The following is a 17,594-nucleotide window of genomic DNA, read 5'->3' on the forward strand; positions in this document are numbered from 1 at the left end:
TGCCTTATTGGCGACAGCCACATTTGTGGTACACAACCTGAAAAGCAAGAGGTCTATGGGAACAGGCCAATACTGCATAGGCTACAACCTGTCCCATAAGTGCACAGGTCCCTTCCTATTCAAGATCCAGGAGCCTGGTGCAGGGGATTTCAGCTCACAATTTTCACGCTAGCTCCTAGCCAGGTCAGTAAGTATACTCTTATCTGGAGTGGGTGAGAGGGGAAGGCATTCACAAGCCTTTGCACCAGCTGGCACAACCCAGCATTGCGATATTAAGTAAATCTGGTCCTTCATGTAATAACCAGATCTTATCCTGTAAGAATAAAATTGCCTTCATCACTAGACTAAATAAGGGCAGTATATAGATGTTACTATTGTTGCAGCAAAATACACACGAAATCCGAGAACTGTTTTTGTACAGTTAAAGGCTACGAATACAGGGAAACTCCAAATGAAGGAGGTCCCTCTGCATCCTTGGCAAGAATTAAGAAGCAAAAGGATAATGCTCTTAGAAGCCTCCTAGGGCTGTGCCATCAGGCCCGCCATGATGCCAGTAACGCTAAGACTACATTCATTTGGATGCCTGCCAGTTGCGGCCAGGGAACGGGAACTCTATCTAGGGGATGTTATCTTAGTCGTAGATGTGGCAACTCAACTCTCACATGATAAACAAACAACATCCCCTGCGTCCAGTAGAACATGGAGTTTGGCCCTGTGTGAGTACAATAAAGTGGTTTAAACCTTAAACCAAGATTTTAACTCCGTGTGGTCAGTGGCACTGGTGAAATGTGTCAGCATTATAATAAATTTACCATTAGTGAATATTGCTGCAAGAAAAGGTTCTAAGAACCGGTGGGTATACTACCCAAAGGTAGGGTGACCATATGAAAAGGAGGACAGGGCTCCTGTATCTTTAACAGCTGTAGAGAAAAAGGATTTTTAGCAGGTATCATTTGTATGCATACTGCATCTGGTGAAATTCCCCCTTCATCACAATAGTTAAAGCTGCAGGTGCCCTCCTCTCTTTTGTATCTGGTCAAGAGGGCAGGACTTCTGCAGCTTTAACTGTTATGATGAAGATAAAGTTTCACCATGTTAGATCAATGTTCTTTTCACCCAAGGACGAAATCCAAACAGCCCTTAAGAACGACTCCACCATTCCAGCGACAGAGGGTTCAAAAGCGCTTTATTGATTAGTAATCAAGGCCTGGTCTCTTCAAAGGGAGCAATCAGACAAAAGACATAGGGAATACAGTACAGTATTTGAGCTGGCAAGGGACAGGGCCCAGTAGCAGCATTAACCAATCAGAACATAACACTGGGGCATAGCTAATTATGCTAAACAGTTCTGAAAACAATACCTTTGGCCTGACAGTAAGTAACAGAAGTTAACTTTGACACAGCAGCACTTGGAATAAAACTGGAGCCAGGGCTCTTGTTTATATTAGATAAAACAGATGCAAGGATGCACACAAGGAGACATTCTCATACAGGGCATCATGACATTTTGCTTGGTGTGCAATGGAGACTTTACAGTTTCCTGTTAAAAATGGAGGTGGTTATGCTAACGTTAGACAATTATGCTAACAACCAGATGCTACATGCATTCAAATGACATTTGCTGAAATTCCCTTTTCTATACATCTTTAAAGATACAGGGGCCCTGTCCTCCTTTTCATATGGTCACCCTACCCAAAGGACTTCTGCTTGACAAAAGAAATGGGCCACTCATGATGCTAGGATTGGATCCTAAAACTGAAAAGGCCTTGTTCAAGGTAAAATACGCCACTATGTTAGAGCCACACTGTTAATTGTTTCTATTAACTTTTCTCTGGGCCCACTAACAAGGCCCTTTGCTCAGTGACGACTTTCAAATTAAGCATGGGCACAAGCAGGACAAGACAGCTGAGACTCCAGGCCAACTTTGCAGAATTATAAGTGTGGGTAAGGCTTGTAATATGGGAATTTCCTTTAGGCCATGTGTCGAGCACTGAATTCTTGATTCCATTTACATGGAGATGTGTGTGTGGGCATTCAATGTTCTTTCTTGTTTTGAAACAAATAACAAGCCAAGGAAGCTTGGCCTCTAATTTTGCATATGAAGGAAGTGCAGTATTAATATTATATGAGAATTATACTTGTATAAAACCATTGGTGGTTCCCTTACTTAAAACAGCCTGATGCTAACATAGTTTTCTTTCCAGCACCAGGTCAAGACTTTTCTGCTCGCCCAGGCAATTTAATTCCAGAATAGTTATTTTTAACTGTTGTAAACTGCCTAGAGAACTTTGGCTATTGGGCTGTATAATAAATGCCATGTAATAATAATTGTTAATAAATAATAATCATATATGCCCAGTTTATTATCTGTGATTTGTTCATACAGCATGCATGGGCAAACTAGAGAAGATTCAAAATTTAATCAAATAATTTCCAAGAGGGCCATGGCAAGCAGAGGCTTCATGTTCAAATCCCATATAACAGTGGTGATTCATACAATGAGTGCCTCACACAGTCCTGCCTGTATTGAGGGCATGCAGACAGTTCTACATATTCAAACGCCACCTCAGGTACAGTGAAGCCTTCTGCTAGTTGTCACCCAAAATAATGCAACCGGCCTCATATGCGAACGCACAGGGTTGCCTACTCCCAAGTAGATCTGGCTTCTATTTAATTAAATAATTATTAAACTTAATTTATGATGAATTAAATAACCCCCCTTGTAGATTATAAAGCAAACGGATCCCCCCAAACCACAGTGGACTTGAGTGAATTGAACACGGTTATTAAAAGCCATGGGGGAGGTGTGCAGGCCTGCTCGGCCTTACACACGAGTAGCCACCAGGCTGCGCTGCACCTCCCCCATTTAAATGAACCCTCCTAGGCCATGGCCTGCACCAGGACCGAGGCCTCATCCCTGGCTCCCACCTGCGCACAGCGTGCACCGGGCAAGTGCCCCATTCAAACCCTCGGTGGTCAATGGGCCTTACCTGCCTGTTCCACCACTCGCGCAAGTTTGGGCCTAATCAGCCCTAAAGCCAGGTGCTAAATTGGCTGGGAGATTTGAGGGTTTGGTTAGCCACACCCTGTTCCTTCTGTGACAAAAAGGCTGCCTGAGATCGAGGCCAGGGGCTGTGCACACGAGGAAGGCTTTTCGGCCTGTCCTTGATTGAGCGCCCTGTTAACTAGGCTGCTCCACTCCTGGGGATGACAGCAAGCCGCGGAATGAGCCTTATGGAGCTCTGCGCCATGTTGGCGAAGCCCGCTTGGTACTCGGCACGCCACACGCGCCCCCACACTGATCAATCCCTTGGCGTTTCTCTAGGGGAGGATGGAACGCAAGTGGGCTTGTTTGGCACCGCAACAGCTGATCGGTGCGACGCGCACCTTTCGTACCGCTGAAGCCCCACTCTGGCTTTATAGGGTGAGTCACCACCCAATGCACCGCTCGAGCGGCAAAGTGCTCAACTCGGTCCCGCTGTGGGATAGCCACCGGATCAGCACTGATGCCCTAGTCACGTGGGCATTGGGGATCAGCAATGAGACTTCCTACAACCTGCAGCCCACAGGCCGATGAAGAGCTACACCACCACCATCCTGCCGATCCACACTGGGCCTCGCCGCTGTCAACGACGCTGCTCCTCCCTTGCTAAGTGTGCCAGCTGCTCGGATGTAAACGATCCAACAGCCATGCAGTGAAAGAGGATGTAGGAGGGGGTGAGCCTCTTTTTAAAGCCTCTACATCCTCTCCCCTCCTCAAGGCCCAGATGTGCCCTACCACTGGTAGGAGGGCCAGTCAAGTTCATCCCCCCCCCCCCCGACTGCACTCTGAGATGTTCAAGAAGAGATTCTGGGCCTCCTCTGTATGACAACCTTTCAAGTATTTGAAGAGTGCTATCAAGGTTTGGGACCTTAATCTTACACTAAGGACTCGGATGGTACAATGATACATGTTTTCAATGTTATCTCATGGAGTGGAGGCTTGGACACTTAAGAAAAACAATTAGAACAAACTTGAATCTTTTGAAATGTTGAGTATACCAACATATATTGAAGGTACTATAGACTGATCAAATAACAAATGAGGATATACTGCATAGAGAGAAACAACCAAGAGAATTAATGCATACCATCAAAAGAAGAAAATTGCAATATCTTGGTCATATTATTCATGGAGAAAAATAAACTGTTCTCCAACTTATTAAAAAGGGGAAATTAAAGGAAAAAGATCACTGGTAAGAAGAAAATCATGGCTAAATAACTTGAGGGAACTGTATAACTGTACTTCCATACAGTTATTTAGAGCAGTGGCAACAACAACAACAAATAACTGTAATATAACCTCCTTTAGGAGAAGACACCCACGCCAGAGCTTTCTGTCAGTGTGGGTGTCTTCTCCTAAAGGAGGTTATATTACAGAAGCGACTGAACGAATAAACAACAAGGAGAAGACAATCTAAGAAGAAGATTAAATAGGAATCAGGGGGTGTATTATTCTAATCTTAATGAATTTGAACGGGTTTCACCAACCTTTCTGGAATTTGTACATACCAGAGGGTTCCGGTTGGGCGAGGCAGCACACACGCAGCCTGTTAGCCCACCTAATTTTACTCTTTTTATCTTAATTCATTTATTTATTCTTTTACCCTATTGTTTGAAGTTCGATTTTATCTTGGCATTATTATTAGTGCTTTTTACATGAGGAAAGCTAGCCTCTGGAATTTGTTTAATTGCTCAGCTCGGAGTTGTCAGACTCCTCTGCATTCCTCTCCCCCACTGCTGGGAAACATTCTACAAACAGCGCTAGATCTGATGGTGTTATCTATCGAAGCTGCTGACTGTGAAGACACACGGCGGTAAGGAGAAGCTGCAGCCCTGATACAGCAGGAAGAGCGGGCAGAGCTAATTTAAATTAGGAGCATAATGGAATTGCCTTTCTCTAATGACGGGGAAATTCTGGACATAACATTATCTCCGCCGGTTTTACAGCAGATACAGAGGACCACACCGTTGTCTATAACTCCTATGACTGAATTTAAAAGGAACAATCGGTGCCCGGGGCTACTGGAGGAACGTCTACCTTTAGAAATGAATATTAGTGCTCTGTCGTCTCTATCACTTCCTATGGATGTCAGCAGAAATTGTAATTGTGGAGACGATATGCTCAGAAGATATGGAAAAGCCAGTATAGGAACAAAGCAAACAAAGATAACTGATTTTACTAAGAAGCAAAAAATTCTCTCCCTTAAGTCGAAGTACAAGCAGGAGGTTTCTATAGAGATGCAACCAAACTTCCTTATTGACCTATCAGATACATTATTGAGTGAGGAACAGATTTTGGACAGTAGCCAACTAAATAGTTCCTTGAATGTGGATTTTGGTAAATTAAGAAAGGAGGATTTTTTGCCATCTCCTGCTATCCCATTTGAGATATCTGAAGGGATTAATATAAGTAAAGGGTTTTGGAAGACTCAGAACGAACACCAACCCAGGGACACAAATACCATTAAGAGTTCACAGCCTGAAATGTATCCCTTCCCCGATATAGCTGTGCCTACAATGGATGAGACCAAACTCTCACCCCCTGATGTTCTATTGGAAATTAGGGATTTAGTGAAGGAAATAAAAGAATTATTGACTGTAACGATGGGACTACTGAAGGAGAGAGACCATCTTCAACAAGTGGAACGACAGATCCAAAGAACGAAAGAAAATCCCTTATTTTGCTCAGATAAAGACGATTATTATAATTTATCACCTAATACAGTTAAAAGAATCGCTAGTTTATCACATGAGGAATTATTGCTATGTCTAGGACAAAACACCTGGGATCCTTTAAAATTAATTTCAACCAATCAAGATAAACAAGATTTGGCCAGTGACCAGTACCCTCCCATTGATGAAGTTGAAGCCAAATCACCTCAAGAGACTGTCAGAGTAGATAAGGCAAAATCCAAAGTTAGCAAAAAAGGCAAAGCGTATAATAAGAAACCTAATCCTATTAATATCACATTGAATAAACAAACTAATAATAGTAAAACTGGGAATAAGGGTGGCACAAATAAAATGGGGAAAAAAGGAAGCAGCTTGAATTTTAAGCCCCTTTTTAAGTTGCTAGATATAGAGGATGCTAATAAAAGAGAAAAAGGTGACCAAAATAAACCAAAATCAAGAGAAGGAATAACTAGGGATTTGATATTAGAGAAAGATAAATCATATAGCAAAACAGTGATAGGGATGACACAAGTGACTGCCCCTTCAAATGTAACAAGTAAGCCAAACTTAGAGGGACCAGACTTCAACAGACAGGAGTTATACTCTGCAGCACAAGGAACAGGTTCTCTGGAAGGCAGAATACCTGTTGTATCCAATATTAAATTTGACTCAGACAGCATGAGAAATGATCAAGTTAATCAAATTCCAGTGTTGATTAGAGATAGAAACAGGTCACATAGGTTTAATGGGAGGAAGCGAAGAGGGTATAGAAATGGGGTGGACACTGTGAACGATAGACAAAAGAGGAGGCTGGCCCTTACAAGTGCATGGTTTAATGGTGACCCCACCCAGGCATATGCTAAGGAAGCTAATTATGATCAGTGGGGTGAATCTTGGTGTGGTAGATCAGTTAGGCAAAATAAATACTGACTTGGGACCAAGGAATATTCCCAAACTTATTTAGAAGTGGCTATTATGAAAGATGATGGGGCTGATAATTTTACTACTGGATCTGTCAACGTTATCCAGTTGCTATCTTGGAACATAGCAGGCTGGGCTACCAAAGTTAGAGATTTGACATTTGTAGAGTATGTTACTAAATTTGATATACTCTTATTCCAAGAGACATGGTCTCAGGAGGAGTTGTCTTTGGATGGTTTTAGATCCTTTATTCTTAAATCAACCCCGAGTGAACGAGGCGGTCGTTACAAAGGTGGACTGGGTATCTTTGTTTCAACCAAGTTATACGCCTCTATTACTAATGTAAAGCCTCTTTCTCAATTTGCCACTGCCTTGATAATTAAATTTGGTTTAAATGTTCTTCTGATTATTAATGTCTACCTACCCCCTTATCGATTACAATCACAAATTAGAATGATGTGGCATAAATTGGAGGATTATATTAATAGTTTGATACTGCTTTATCCTGAAGCCTCGATTATTGTTGCTGGTGATTTTAATGCCAGGACAGGTGAAAATGACGAAGCTCTTTTTTCACGTTTTCATATGATGCCCCCTGAACCTGATCCTGGTCACCTATTTTTAAACAGATACTCCAAGGATCATGGCTGTAATTATGCTGGCTTTTGCCTTTTGAACATGATTAATAATTTAGATCTGATCCTTGTTAATGGGAATACGGAGGGCGACAGACCGGGAGAATTTACTTTTTTATCCAACTTTGGAGCATCCACAATTGATTATGTTTTGATATCTTACAATCTGTTATCAGCCGTGGCTGGCTTTAAGGTTGACTGTCGTTCAGAGAGTGACCATTTGCCCTTGGCCCTAAACTTGGAAATTAGAGATCTAAAAAGGTATGCAGATACAGAATCAACACCACTAAATGATGTTGATTTCAGAGCCTCCCGTATTAAGTGGTCTGGCAAATATGATAACTCCTTGAGACAACTACTTAAGACTGAGCCCTATTTACACCTTGGCTCTTCTATCAGAACAGCTGATTCCATTGAAACCATTCTAAAGACTTATGAGGAGTTAATTCACTCCTTACAGATTTCTCTGACATATAAACATGTAAGGAGAAATCCAACCTTTGCTTCGAAATCTTGGTTCGACAGGGAATGCAGAGAGGCGAAAAATAGTCTAGTGGCTAAATATAGATCATACAGAGATCAGAATTTGACAAGGATCCCTGATGAATGGTTTGGGATGAAAAGGAAATATAAAGCTCTAATTAAAAAGAAAAAGTACCAGGCACAGAAAGATATGTGGCAGAGTTTAATAATGGCATCTAAAAAGAATGATTCAGTTGCTTTCTGGAGAATAATTGCTGGCGGCATGCATAGCAACACAGACAAACTTGACTCTTGTATTCTTCCCACTGTATGGGAGTCACATTTCATGAGTATCTATGCAGCGAATAATGGAAATCTCCAGGGACCTCAGGGGAGTCTAGAAGGTATGATGGATTGGGCACCCGTATCTATCTCTGAAATTACCAATTTGGTACATCAACTAAAATTAGGTAAAGCGCCAGGTCCTGATAATATTCCTGCAGAACTATTAAAGGCCAACCTTGACTGGTGGGCACCTGTTTTAGCTTCCTTATTCACATGGATAGATCATACAGCATGTATCCCAGATGATTGGGGATTAGCTATTATCATTCCAGTTTATAAAAAAGGGAATAGATCTGACCCAGCCAATTACAGACCTATTAGTTTGCTGAGTATTATTAGCAAACTATATGCTCGCCATCTGCTTGATAAATTAGAGGATTGGCTATATGCAGAAAATATTATTGAAGAAGAACAAGCAGGATTTAGAACAGGGAGATCAACAACAGATCAAGGTTTTGTTCTTCAACATTTAGTTGATAAATATGCCTCTCCTAAAGCTGGTGCCCTTTTCTCTGTATTTATCGACTTTAAGTCAGCATTTGACTCTATTCCTAGAGATAAATTATGGGCCAAATTTGAGAACACTAATATTGACAGAAGATTATTGCTGCTTATGCGGCGTCTGCATGAAAACACCAGGCTTCGAGTAAATTGTAACAAGGAAGGGGTTTTGTCAAGACCTGTCCCAACATCTAATGGAGTTAAACAGGGGTGTATTTTGGCCCCAACCTTGTTTAATTTTTATATTAACTCAATAGTGAAGAGACTATCAAACCCCGACTTCCATCCACCTAAGCTGAACAATCGCTTTTTATCAATTCTTTTATATGCTGATGACGCTGTGCTGTTATCTCTAACCAGTATTGGGTTAAGACGCTTAATGAGGGCTTTGCATTTATATTGTAATGAAGAGCTACTAACAATTAATTATTCAAAGACCAAGGTGGTGGTCTTTGGCAGGAGGAAAATAAAACATAAATGGACGATTAATGAAAATCCCATTGAGCAGGTTGCTAGCTATAAATATTTGGGAATGATGTTCCATGCGTCAGGATCATGGCTCACTCATATAAATCATGTGGTGACAAATGCACGAAGGAGCACTGCAGCACTGATAAGATTTTTTTATACTAAAGGTGGGCAACATATCCCTTCCGCGATCCAAGTGTTTGTGGCTAAAACTATTGCCCAAATGCTATATGGATCTCAGTTGTACGCCTATTATAACCTCCGCCCTTTAGAAATCATTCAGACCAAGTTTCTAAGAACTATATTTTCAATACCTCATTGTGTGTCCAATGCTGCTTTGAGGCTAGAGGCTGGTCTAATTCCCATTGAAGCCCGTACTAAATTGCATATGATAAATTATTGGTTGAAACTTATATTCTTACCAGTTGGGTTGGCTCCTTTGATATTGTTGGACTCCTTTCAATCAAAATGGAAAAAGTATTTGGGTAAGGAGCTATCTCTATTGGGATTTTCTCCCAACGCTTTAATAGCTTTAGGCTATTCAAATGCCAAAGCAGCTGTCAAACAGAGAATCTGGGATATTGTATTGCAAGAGCATGTCAGCTCATTGTCTTATGACAGTCCCTTAAGAAATAAGACCTTTGAGTCAAGTGCTTATCTGACTAATCTGACTTACCCAAATTATAGAAAAGCTTTTACTCTGGCCAGATTTGATGTTCTGCCCTCCAAGTTTTTGGAGGGGAGATTCCAGGGAATACCATTCCAAGACCGCCTATGCCCCTGTAATAACGGGGATGTTGAAATGGTGAGGCATGTACTTTTATACTGTTCTTTTTATCGGGATCTTAGGAATGACCTTATTCTACCTATTTTATATAAATACCCGGGTAGAACTGCACAATTTTATATTTCCTTATTACTCTCTGATAAGATTCCCTATATTACCAATAAAGTAGCTAAATTTTGTGCAATTGCAATAACATGCCGTACCTTTTTAGCCCCTGAGTGTACTCTGTGATTTTAGATGGATTTGCTGATATAATTGTTTTGAACTCTGACTTTCTAGATGTTGGTAGTTTTAATGTGTTAACATATTTTGTATATAGTGTTTGTTAAATGTACTGTTGGTATTGGTCAATGACCGTAATAAAATATATTCATTCATACATACCAGAAAGAAATGTCTATTTAAAATAACCTGAAAATTTCAGGAATGGCATAGAAAGTTCAACTAAAGAAAGTTTAACTAAAAGAAAAAAATAAAATAAAAACTTGAAACATGTGATGGTAAACTTTTGTGTCCACCATTTGTGAACAACCTATAGGGGCCACATTTTAAACATGTCTGTGTTTAGTTGGTGGAATGGATTTTTTTTTTAGCATTTAATTTACATATTCTATTTATTTATTTATTATTTATTTATTTATTACATTTTTATACCGCCCAATAGCCGAAGCTCTCTGGGCGGTTCACAAAAATTAAAACCACAAAAAACATCCAACAGGTTAAAAACACAATTACGAAATACAGTATAAAAAGTGCAACCAGAATAAAACCACACAGCAAAGTTGATTATAAGATTAAAATACAGAGTTAAAACAGTAAAATTTAAATTTAAGTTAAAATTAAGTGTTAAAATACTGAGTGAATAAAAAGGTCTTCAGCTGGCGACGAAAGCAGTACAGTGTAGGTGCCAGGCGGACCTCTCTGGGGAGCTCGTATTCTAAAATACTAGGGTGACCATATTTGGGAAACCAAAAAAGAGGACACCTAGTGTGTGTGTGGGGAAGCAGCTTTCTGAGTCCTGCAGAAAGTACGTTATTCCCCCGCCACCTTAAAGAACCCGATTGGAGTGGAGGAGGGGAAAGGATTTCATTCTGCACCACCACCATCCACTCCAATTGGGGCCTTTTCTATAATGTCCAGGAATGACCCACTTTCCCCTTTAAGACCTCAATTGGAGCTCGGGGTGGGGGAATGACGTGCCTCAAGAAAGCATGCCATTCCCTCCTGCCATGCTAATGGCAGCCTTAAAGAGGAAGGTGTGTCATTCCAGGACATTATTGAAAATTATAGAAACCCCCCCCTGACACCATGGAAAGAACAAAAACCAGGACAAATCCAGGGAAATCCTGACAGTTGGTCACCCTAAAAATACTTTTTATTTGCTAATGAAATGCTATGAAAGTTTATAACATGGTGCTTGGAATGTTGTGGGGGATAATTGGCATGAGGATTAAAAGCAGAAGCAGCCACAAGTGTGAATTTTTGTGACGTGTGTGTGTGTGTTTGTGCACATTCAGACCCTGCTGCTTCTGTTTATTGATCTTTACTCCCACTCATTCCCCTATGGAGCATGTCAGTTATCCATGCTCTGATAACCTCTCGTTTGAATTACTGCAATGCGTTCTACATGGGGCTGCCTTTGAAAATGGTCCAGAAACTTCAACTGGTACAAAAAAAAGGCAGCACTAACAGGGACTGGCTGACGGGACCACATCACATCACACCAGTCTTCTTCCAGCTTCATTGGCTGCCAGTCCAGGTCTGGGCCCAATTTGAAGTGCTGGTATTAACATTTCAAGCCCTAAATGGCTTTATGACAATGGGGAGCCATCAGTTATCAGTGCACTTCAATACCACTATAAAGCAGTAGTGTGTCTCATGCCTTTTACCGTATTTCTTCGATTGTAAGACGCCATCGATTGTAAGATGCACACTAATTTCAGTACCACCAACAGGAAAAAAAAAACCTAAGACACACCCACGATTCTAAGATGCACCCCATCATCTTCTTGGCTCGCCGCTCTGACCATGTTACTCCACTTCTGAAATCTCTTCATTGGCTTCCAATTCACTTCAGAATCCAATATAAACTTCTCCTGTTGACCTTCAAAGTTTTTCACGGTCTAGCTCCTTCTTATCTCTCCTCTCTCATCTCACACTATTGCCCCGCTCGTGCTCTTTGCTCCTCTGATGCCATGCTTCTCACCTGCCCAAGGGTCTCTACTTCCCTTGCTCGGCTTCGCCCATTTTCTTCTGCTGCCCCTTACGCCTGGAACGCTCTTCCATAACATCTGAGATCCACAAGTTCAATCGCAGCTTTTAAAGCTCAGCTAAAAACTTTTCTTTTTCCTAAAGCTTTTAAAACTTGATGCTGTTTGGACTTTATACTGTTATACTGTTAGTTTTACCCTACCCTGCGCCTGTTTACCCTACCCAGTGCCTGTTTGCATTCTCTTCCCCTCCTTATCGCTCTACTATGATTTTAATAGAATGTAAGCCTATGCAGCAGGGACTTGCTATTTACTGTTTTACGCTGTACAGCACCATGTACATAGATGGTGCTATATAAATAAATAAATTAATTAATAATAATAATAATAATAATAATAATAATAATAATAATAATAATAATTTTTAGAGATGTTTATATGGGGAAAAATGTGTCTTAGAATCGAAGAAATAGAGTATATACCGCTTTCATACCGCTTTCATAGTGGAATATCCTGCCTGGTGTAGATGAGACCACAGTTTCCTTTCTCAATCAATCCATATCTTCCGTGTGTCCACAACCTTTCTATAGTATCTGAGCTTCATTTAAAATGCTGCTGTAGCACTGAAAGCTTTTACATTGAGCAGCAATTATGAATAGCTTTGTAAATATTTCAAGCTTTAAGAGACTGTTGTATACAATAACCTATAATTTATTTTATACTTTACAAATTATAAAAAACAGGGTGTATGAGTGGGCAATCTTCCCAAAATAAAGAAAAGTAGAAACAGTTTACAGTATACCAGTACTCACCCCATTTTGAAATGCTGTGTTATTTTTGCAATGTACAGATCGACTTGAAAATCTGAAGGTTTTAAAGCTCATTACTGTCATATTTTGATTCTGCTCTTTCATTCATGAATTAGACACAACCACTTTCCATATGGACTGAGAGTTGCTGTCCTGGTTCTAGCAAGAAAGTGAAAAAAAGGAAGCCATATTGCTGTTATGATTGCATCCCATGTCCAGAAGGGAAGATTTCAAATCAGGAGGGTAGAAAATATGTGTTACGTGTATACAGATTCTTCTGAGACAGTATGTGATACAGAGCCAAGAAATGCAGCTTTGGGAGAATATGGTATATCATAACTAGTATTTTATTTTATTTTTTCCCAGGGTTCTCCCCAAAATATCTAAAAAAAATGGGCTTTCCCTGAACAATAATGGAAAGTAGAAACAGTCTGTAACAGATCAACGTTCATGCATTGCTGAAATGCTAGTTCACTTTTGCAAGATACAGCTGGAACTGAGAAATGTAAGATTTCCACAGTTGTCATTATTTTCTCATTTTTATTCTGCTCTTTCATTCATGGTTTAGACACGACCACTTTCTGTATGTAGTGACAGTTGCCATCCTGGTTCTAGCAAGAGAGTGATGGAGGGGAAGCCATACTGCTGCTATGATTGCACCCTATGTCCAGATGGGAAGATTTCAAATCAGGCAGGTAGGACATATACATTAAGTGTACAGAATTATACCAGAGCATGGGTGTAATGTATATGAACATGGAGATAAAGTTATGCATGGGTTGAAGTGACCATTCTTCAGTATTTCAAAAGGGATTAAATGGTTTTGTAATTGGGGGGAGAAGTTGCAGAAATAGAAAATCTCTTGCATTACCTGTATGTGTCTATCTGTGTATGAAAATTTGATATTCAGTAATCTAGCAGAAACACACACATAAAACAGGGTAAGACAAAAACAATTGGAATGAATTATGAATAGCCAGAGGGTAAGTGTTGCTAATGAGCCTAAGAGGTGTATCAGTTATTTTTTATTTGGACTTGGGAGATCTGAGTTCTAGGCCTCATTCAGATATGAAACTCATTTATTTATTTATTTGTTATTATTTATTGCATTTCTATACCGCCCAATAGTCGAAGCTCTCTGGGCGGTTTACAAAACTCACATGGTGACTTTGGATTAATCACTGATTCTCAGCCTAACCTTCCTCACAGGGTTGTTGTGATGAAAAAATAGAGAGGAAGAGGACCATGTACACTGTCATGGGTTCATTTTAAGCTGATAACAGTAGAGATATTAATATAATAAACAAAAAATAAAACAAGTATCTAAAAAGAAAAATCACCTCTCAAAATTTTACTTAGCAACTCCTCCTACCCACCTGGATTCTCAAACATGTGGGTGGTTTTTTTGGTGAATTTCTTAATAGAAGAGAAATCCATAATAAGGTTATTCCATTCTCTTCTACACCAGCAGGTATCACCCATGCCTGTGTGTAATTGGGACTTAACATTTGCAATATGCTTTTTCAATATCAATACACTTCAACATGCAGCAGTTTTTAATAGAGTTGACTTAGAAACACAAATGGCTAATGATATCACTAGGGTTGTGAACGGACCCCCCGATCCACTTCAGACACCAATTTGGACCTTCCAAACAGGGCCCAATCTGCCATGCCTCGATTCGGACCTCCCCATCTGCCTCGGACGTGGATCCGAAGCAAGATTCAGACCTCCATAGCCTTGCACTGGGAGAAATAATAAACGCCTATAACTTTTTTTATTTTTTAAGATAGAAACATTAAACTTGGTGAGCTAACAGACAACATCAACCTACTCATATGTGTAAATTTTCATACATATATGTTCAGCAATTTTGTCACTAGGAATTACTGTATTTTCTGGTGTATAAGACTACTTTTTAACCCAGGAAAATCTTCTCAAAAGTTGGGGGTCGTCTTATACGCCCAGTATAAGATGACTTTTTAACCCAGGAAGATCTTCTCAAAAGTTGGGGGTCGTCTTATACGCCTAGTCGTCTTATACGCTGGAAAATACGGTACTAAAATTGTGATTTCCCCCCCCACCCATATCCTTACATTGGGAGAAATAAATGCCTATAACTTTTTTTGTTTTTTAAGGTAGAAACATTACCTTGTTGAGGTAACAGATGACATTGTCCTATTCATATTGGTAAATTTTCATACATATATGTTTTGTTGCAACAATTTTTTTTAAATGTGATTTATTGAGGAAAAATAGCAGCCATTAGCAAAGAGCCATTTTAAAACCACAAATATTGAAAAAAAATCATAAAAATCAGGGATAGAACCAATGTGGTTCAAACTTGGCAAGCCTAAAGTCCTACTTACGTGCTATTATGGGGCCAAATTTCATGTCTTTGCCTTTAAAAATGACGGAGATTACTGCATTTTTGTAAATTCCAATGGAAAGTCCTTGAAAAAAGTCTGTCCGCGATAAGAGCGTATAACTCCAGAAAAAACCAGCTTTATTACTGGGGTTTTGCTACTGGGCACTCTGCCCAGAATAAACTGGGGAAACGGCCAAAGAAAGTCCAAGCAAGATTAAGCTTATCAAAAACAAAATAGCTTTTACTGGCAGCAGTAAACACATTCATAAAACAGAAGCACTCTAAAATAGTTTGGTTTCATGCAGCAAAAGGTAAAGCAAAAATCAGTTTAAACATGAAGTCTAGTCCCAGCAGGAAGTGGGCTTACAAACAAGGCAAAGTCCATAAGGCGGTCTGAAAGTCCAGAAGCATATGCAGAGTTCACGTCGTTGAGGAAACAGTCGGGGTCAAGAGGCAGTTGGACAGCCATCTGTCAGGGATGCTTTTGGGTGGATTCCTGCATTGAGCAGGGGGTTGGACTCGATGGCCTTGTAGGCCCCTTCCAACTCTGCTATTCTATGATTCTATGAATCACAGCAGGGATCACAGGAAGACAAGGCTCGGAGCGTTGGGTCAAGGCTTATTGTCAGAGTGCTCAGATAAACGCTGATAAAGTATGCCGGCAAACGCTGCTACCTAAACACCAGCCTAATTGTTCACAGCTGATCCCTGATCGCTCGGTGTTTAACTGCAATACGCCTAGACCTGCGCAGTGACTGCTTCTCAGCACTGCGCTGCTGAAATGCTGGTGCAGTTAAGTCCCCCCTGCCACCTCCTCTGACACTGTAATGGCAGGAATGTCTGCCTGCCCATTCTACAGATGGCTAGTACCTGCTTCATTCAGGGGTCTCTGTAAGCCAGAGCACCCTGCTGTAGAGGTTATGGACTCAGGCTCCCATCCTTCAACCTCCTCATCCCCAGAATCAAGCTCCTCCAACCCATGGTACCTTACAAAGTCCTTGATTGATTCAGTCATTCCCCAATCCACCTCGGATCTTTTTAGTGCGGTCTGAATCACCGTGATCTGCTTCAGATTCAGGATTTGGATTTGGAGTGGTGCACAGCCCTAGAGATCACTATGAAAAGTCACTGGAAGCCACAGAATAATAACTCATAGGGTAACAAAACCAGGCTGCATGATGAATATGTATATTTGCTCATGCAGACAGCTGAATCCTACACCAATGAACGACTGACAACATATTCACCCAACATGCACCTTCGTGATGCTGGCTGTAGAACCATTGAATCAGCCTCCCCCACAGACACTGGGTTCTAAAAGGAAAGGGTGGGATTTCCCATCACGCACACACACACACACACACACTTGCAATGTTGAATACACAGTGTGAGAAGAACAGGTTACATCATGTTGTGAGTTATGGCATGTTTGTTTGTGAGCTGAACACCTCATTTTTCTTTAATATTACAGATATGAATGACTGTAAGAAATGCTCAGACCAAGACTATCCAAGCAAGAATCGGGATTTCTGCATTCCAAGGACTGTAACCTTCTTGTCTTATGAAGAACCTCTAGGGCTCAGTTTAGCCTTATTTGCTCTTTTCTTTTCCTTGACTACAGTTCTGGTGCTGGGAATATTTATGAAGCACCACAACACTCCTATAGTCAAAGCCAACAACTGGATCCTCACCTACACACTCCTCATCTCCCTCCTGCTCTGCTTCCTTTGCACATTCTTATTCATTGGCCAACCTCAAAAGATGACATGTTTCTTACGACAAATTGCCTTTGCCTTCATCTTCTCTGCGGCTGTCTCTTCTGTACTGGCAAAAACCATCATGGTAGTTCTGGCTTTTATGGCCACTAAGCCAGGTTCCAGGATGAGGAAGTGGTTGGGGAAAGAGCTAGCCATCTCCATAGTTCTTTCCTGCTCCTTTATCCAAGCATGTATCTGTATTGTGTGGCTGGGAACCTCTCCCCCATTCCCAGATGCTGACATGCACTCCATGGCTGAAGAAATTGTATTGGAATGTAATGAGGGCTCTGTGACAATGTTTTACAGTGCCTTGAGCTACATGGGCTTCCTGGCAATTATCAGTTTCACTGTGGCCTTCCTCTCCAGGAAGTTACCTGGCAGTTTCAATGAGGCCAAGTTCATCACATTCAGCATGTTGGTCTTCTGCAGTGTTTGGTTATCTTTTGTTCCATCCTACCTAAGCACCAAAGGTAAACACATGGTAGCTGTGGAGATCTTCTCCATCTTAGCCTCCAGTGCTGGATTGCTGGGTTGCATCTTCTTCCCCAAATGTTACATTATTCTGTTAAGGCCAGAGCTGAACAGCAAGGAACAGTTAATAAGAAGAAAAGACTGA

General features: G+C 40.8%; 1 protein-coding gene across 1 annotated transcript; it reads left to right on the forward strand.

Annotated features, from left to right (window-relative positions):
* The first annotated feature begins 4,923 nt into the window (after window positions 1-4,923).
* LOC134405564 (uncharacterized) lies at window positions 4,924-17,594 on the forward strand. Its single transcript, XM_063136809.1, has 3 exons — window positions 4,924-5,958; window positions 13,422-13,548; window positions 16,693-17,594. Exons 1-3 carry the CDS (start codon window positions 4,924-4,926, stop codon window positions 17,592-17,594), a joined length of 2,064 nt encoding a protein of 687 aa, XP_062992879.1.

Source organism: Elgaria multicarinata, chromosome 11 (genome assembly GCF_023053635.1).
Source record: "Elgaria multicarinata webbii isolate HBS135686 ecotype San Diego chromosome 11, rElgMul1.1.pri, whole genome shotgun sequence".
In the NCBI taxonomy this organism is placed as follows: Eukaryota; Metazoa; Chordata; class Lepidosauria; order Squamata; family Anguidae; genus Elgaria; species Elgaria multicarinata.

Excerpts from the sequence above, each read along its gene's own strand:
- LOC134405564 (XM_063136809.1), top strand. The coding sequence starts at position 4,924 with ATGGAATTGCCTTTCTCTAATGACGGGGAAATTCTGGACATAACATTA. Across the intron at positions 5,959-13,421 it reads TAGATAAGGCAAAATCCAAA|ACACGACCACTTTCTGTATG; the intron begins GTTAGCAAAAAA and ends TTCATGGTTTAG. Across the intron at positions 13,549-16,692 it reads GAAGATTTCAAATCAGGCAG|ATATGAATGACTGTAAGAAA; the intron begins GTAGGACATATA and ends TTAATATTACAG.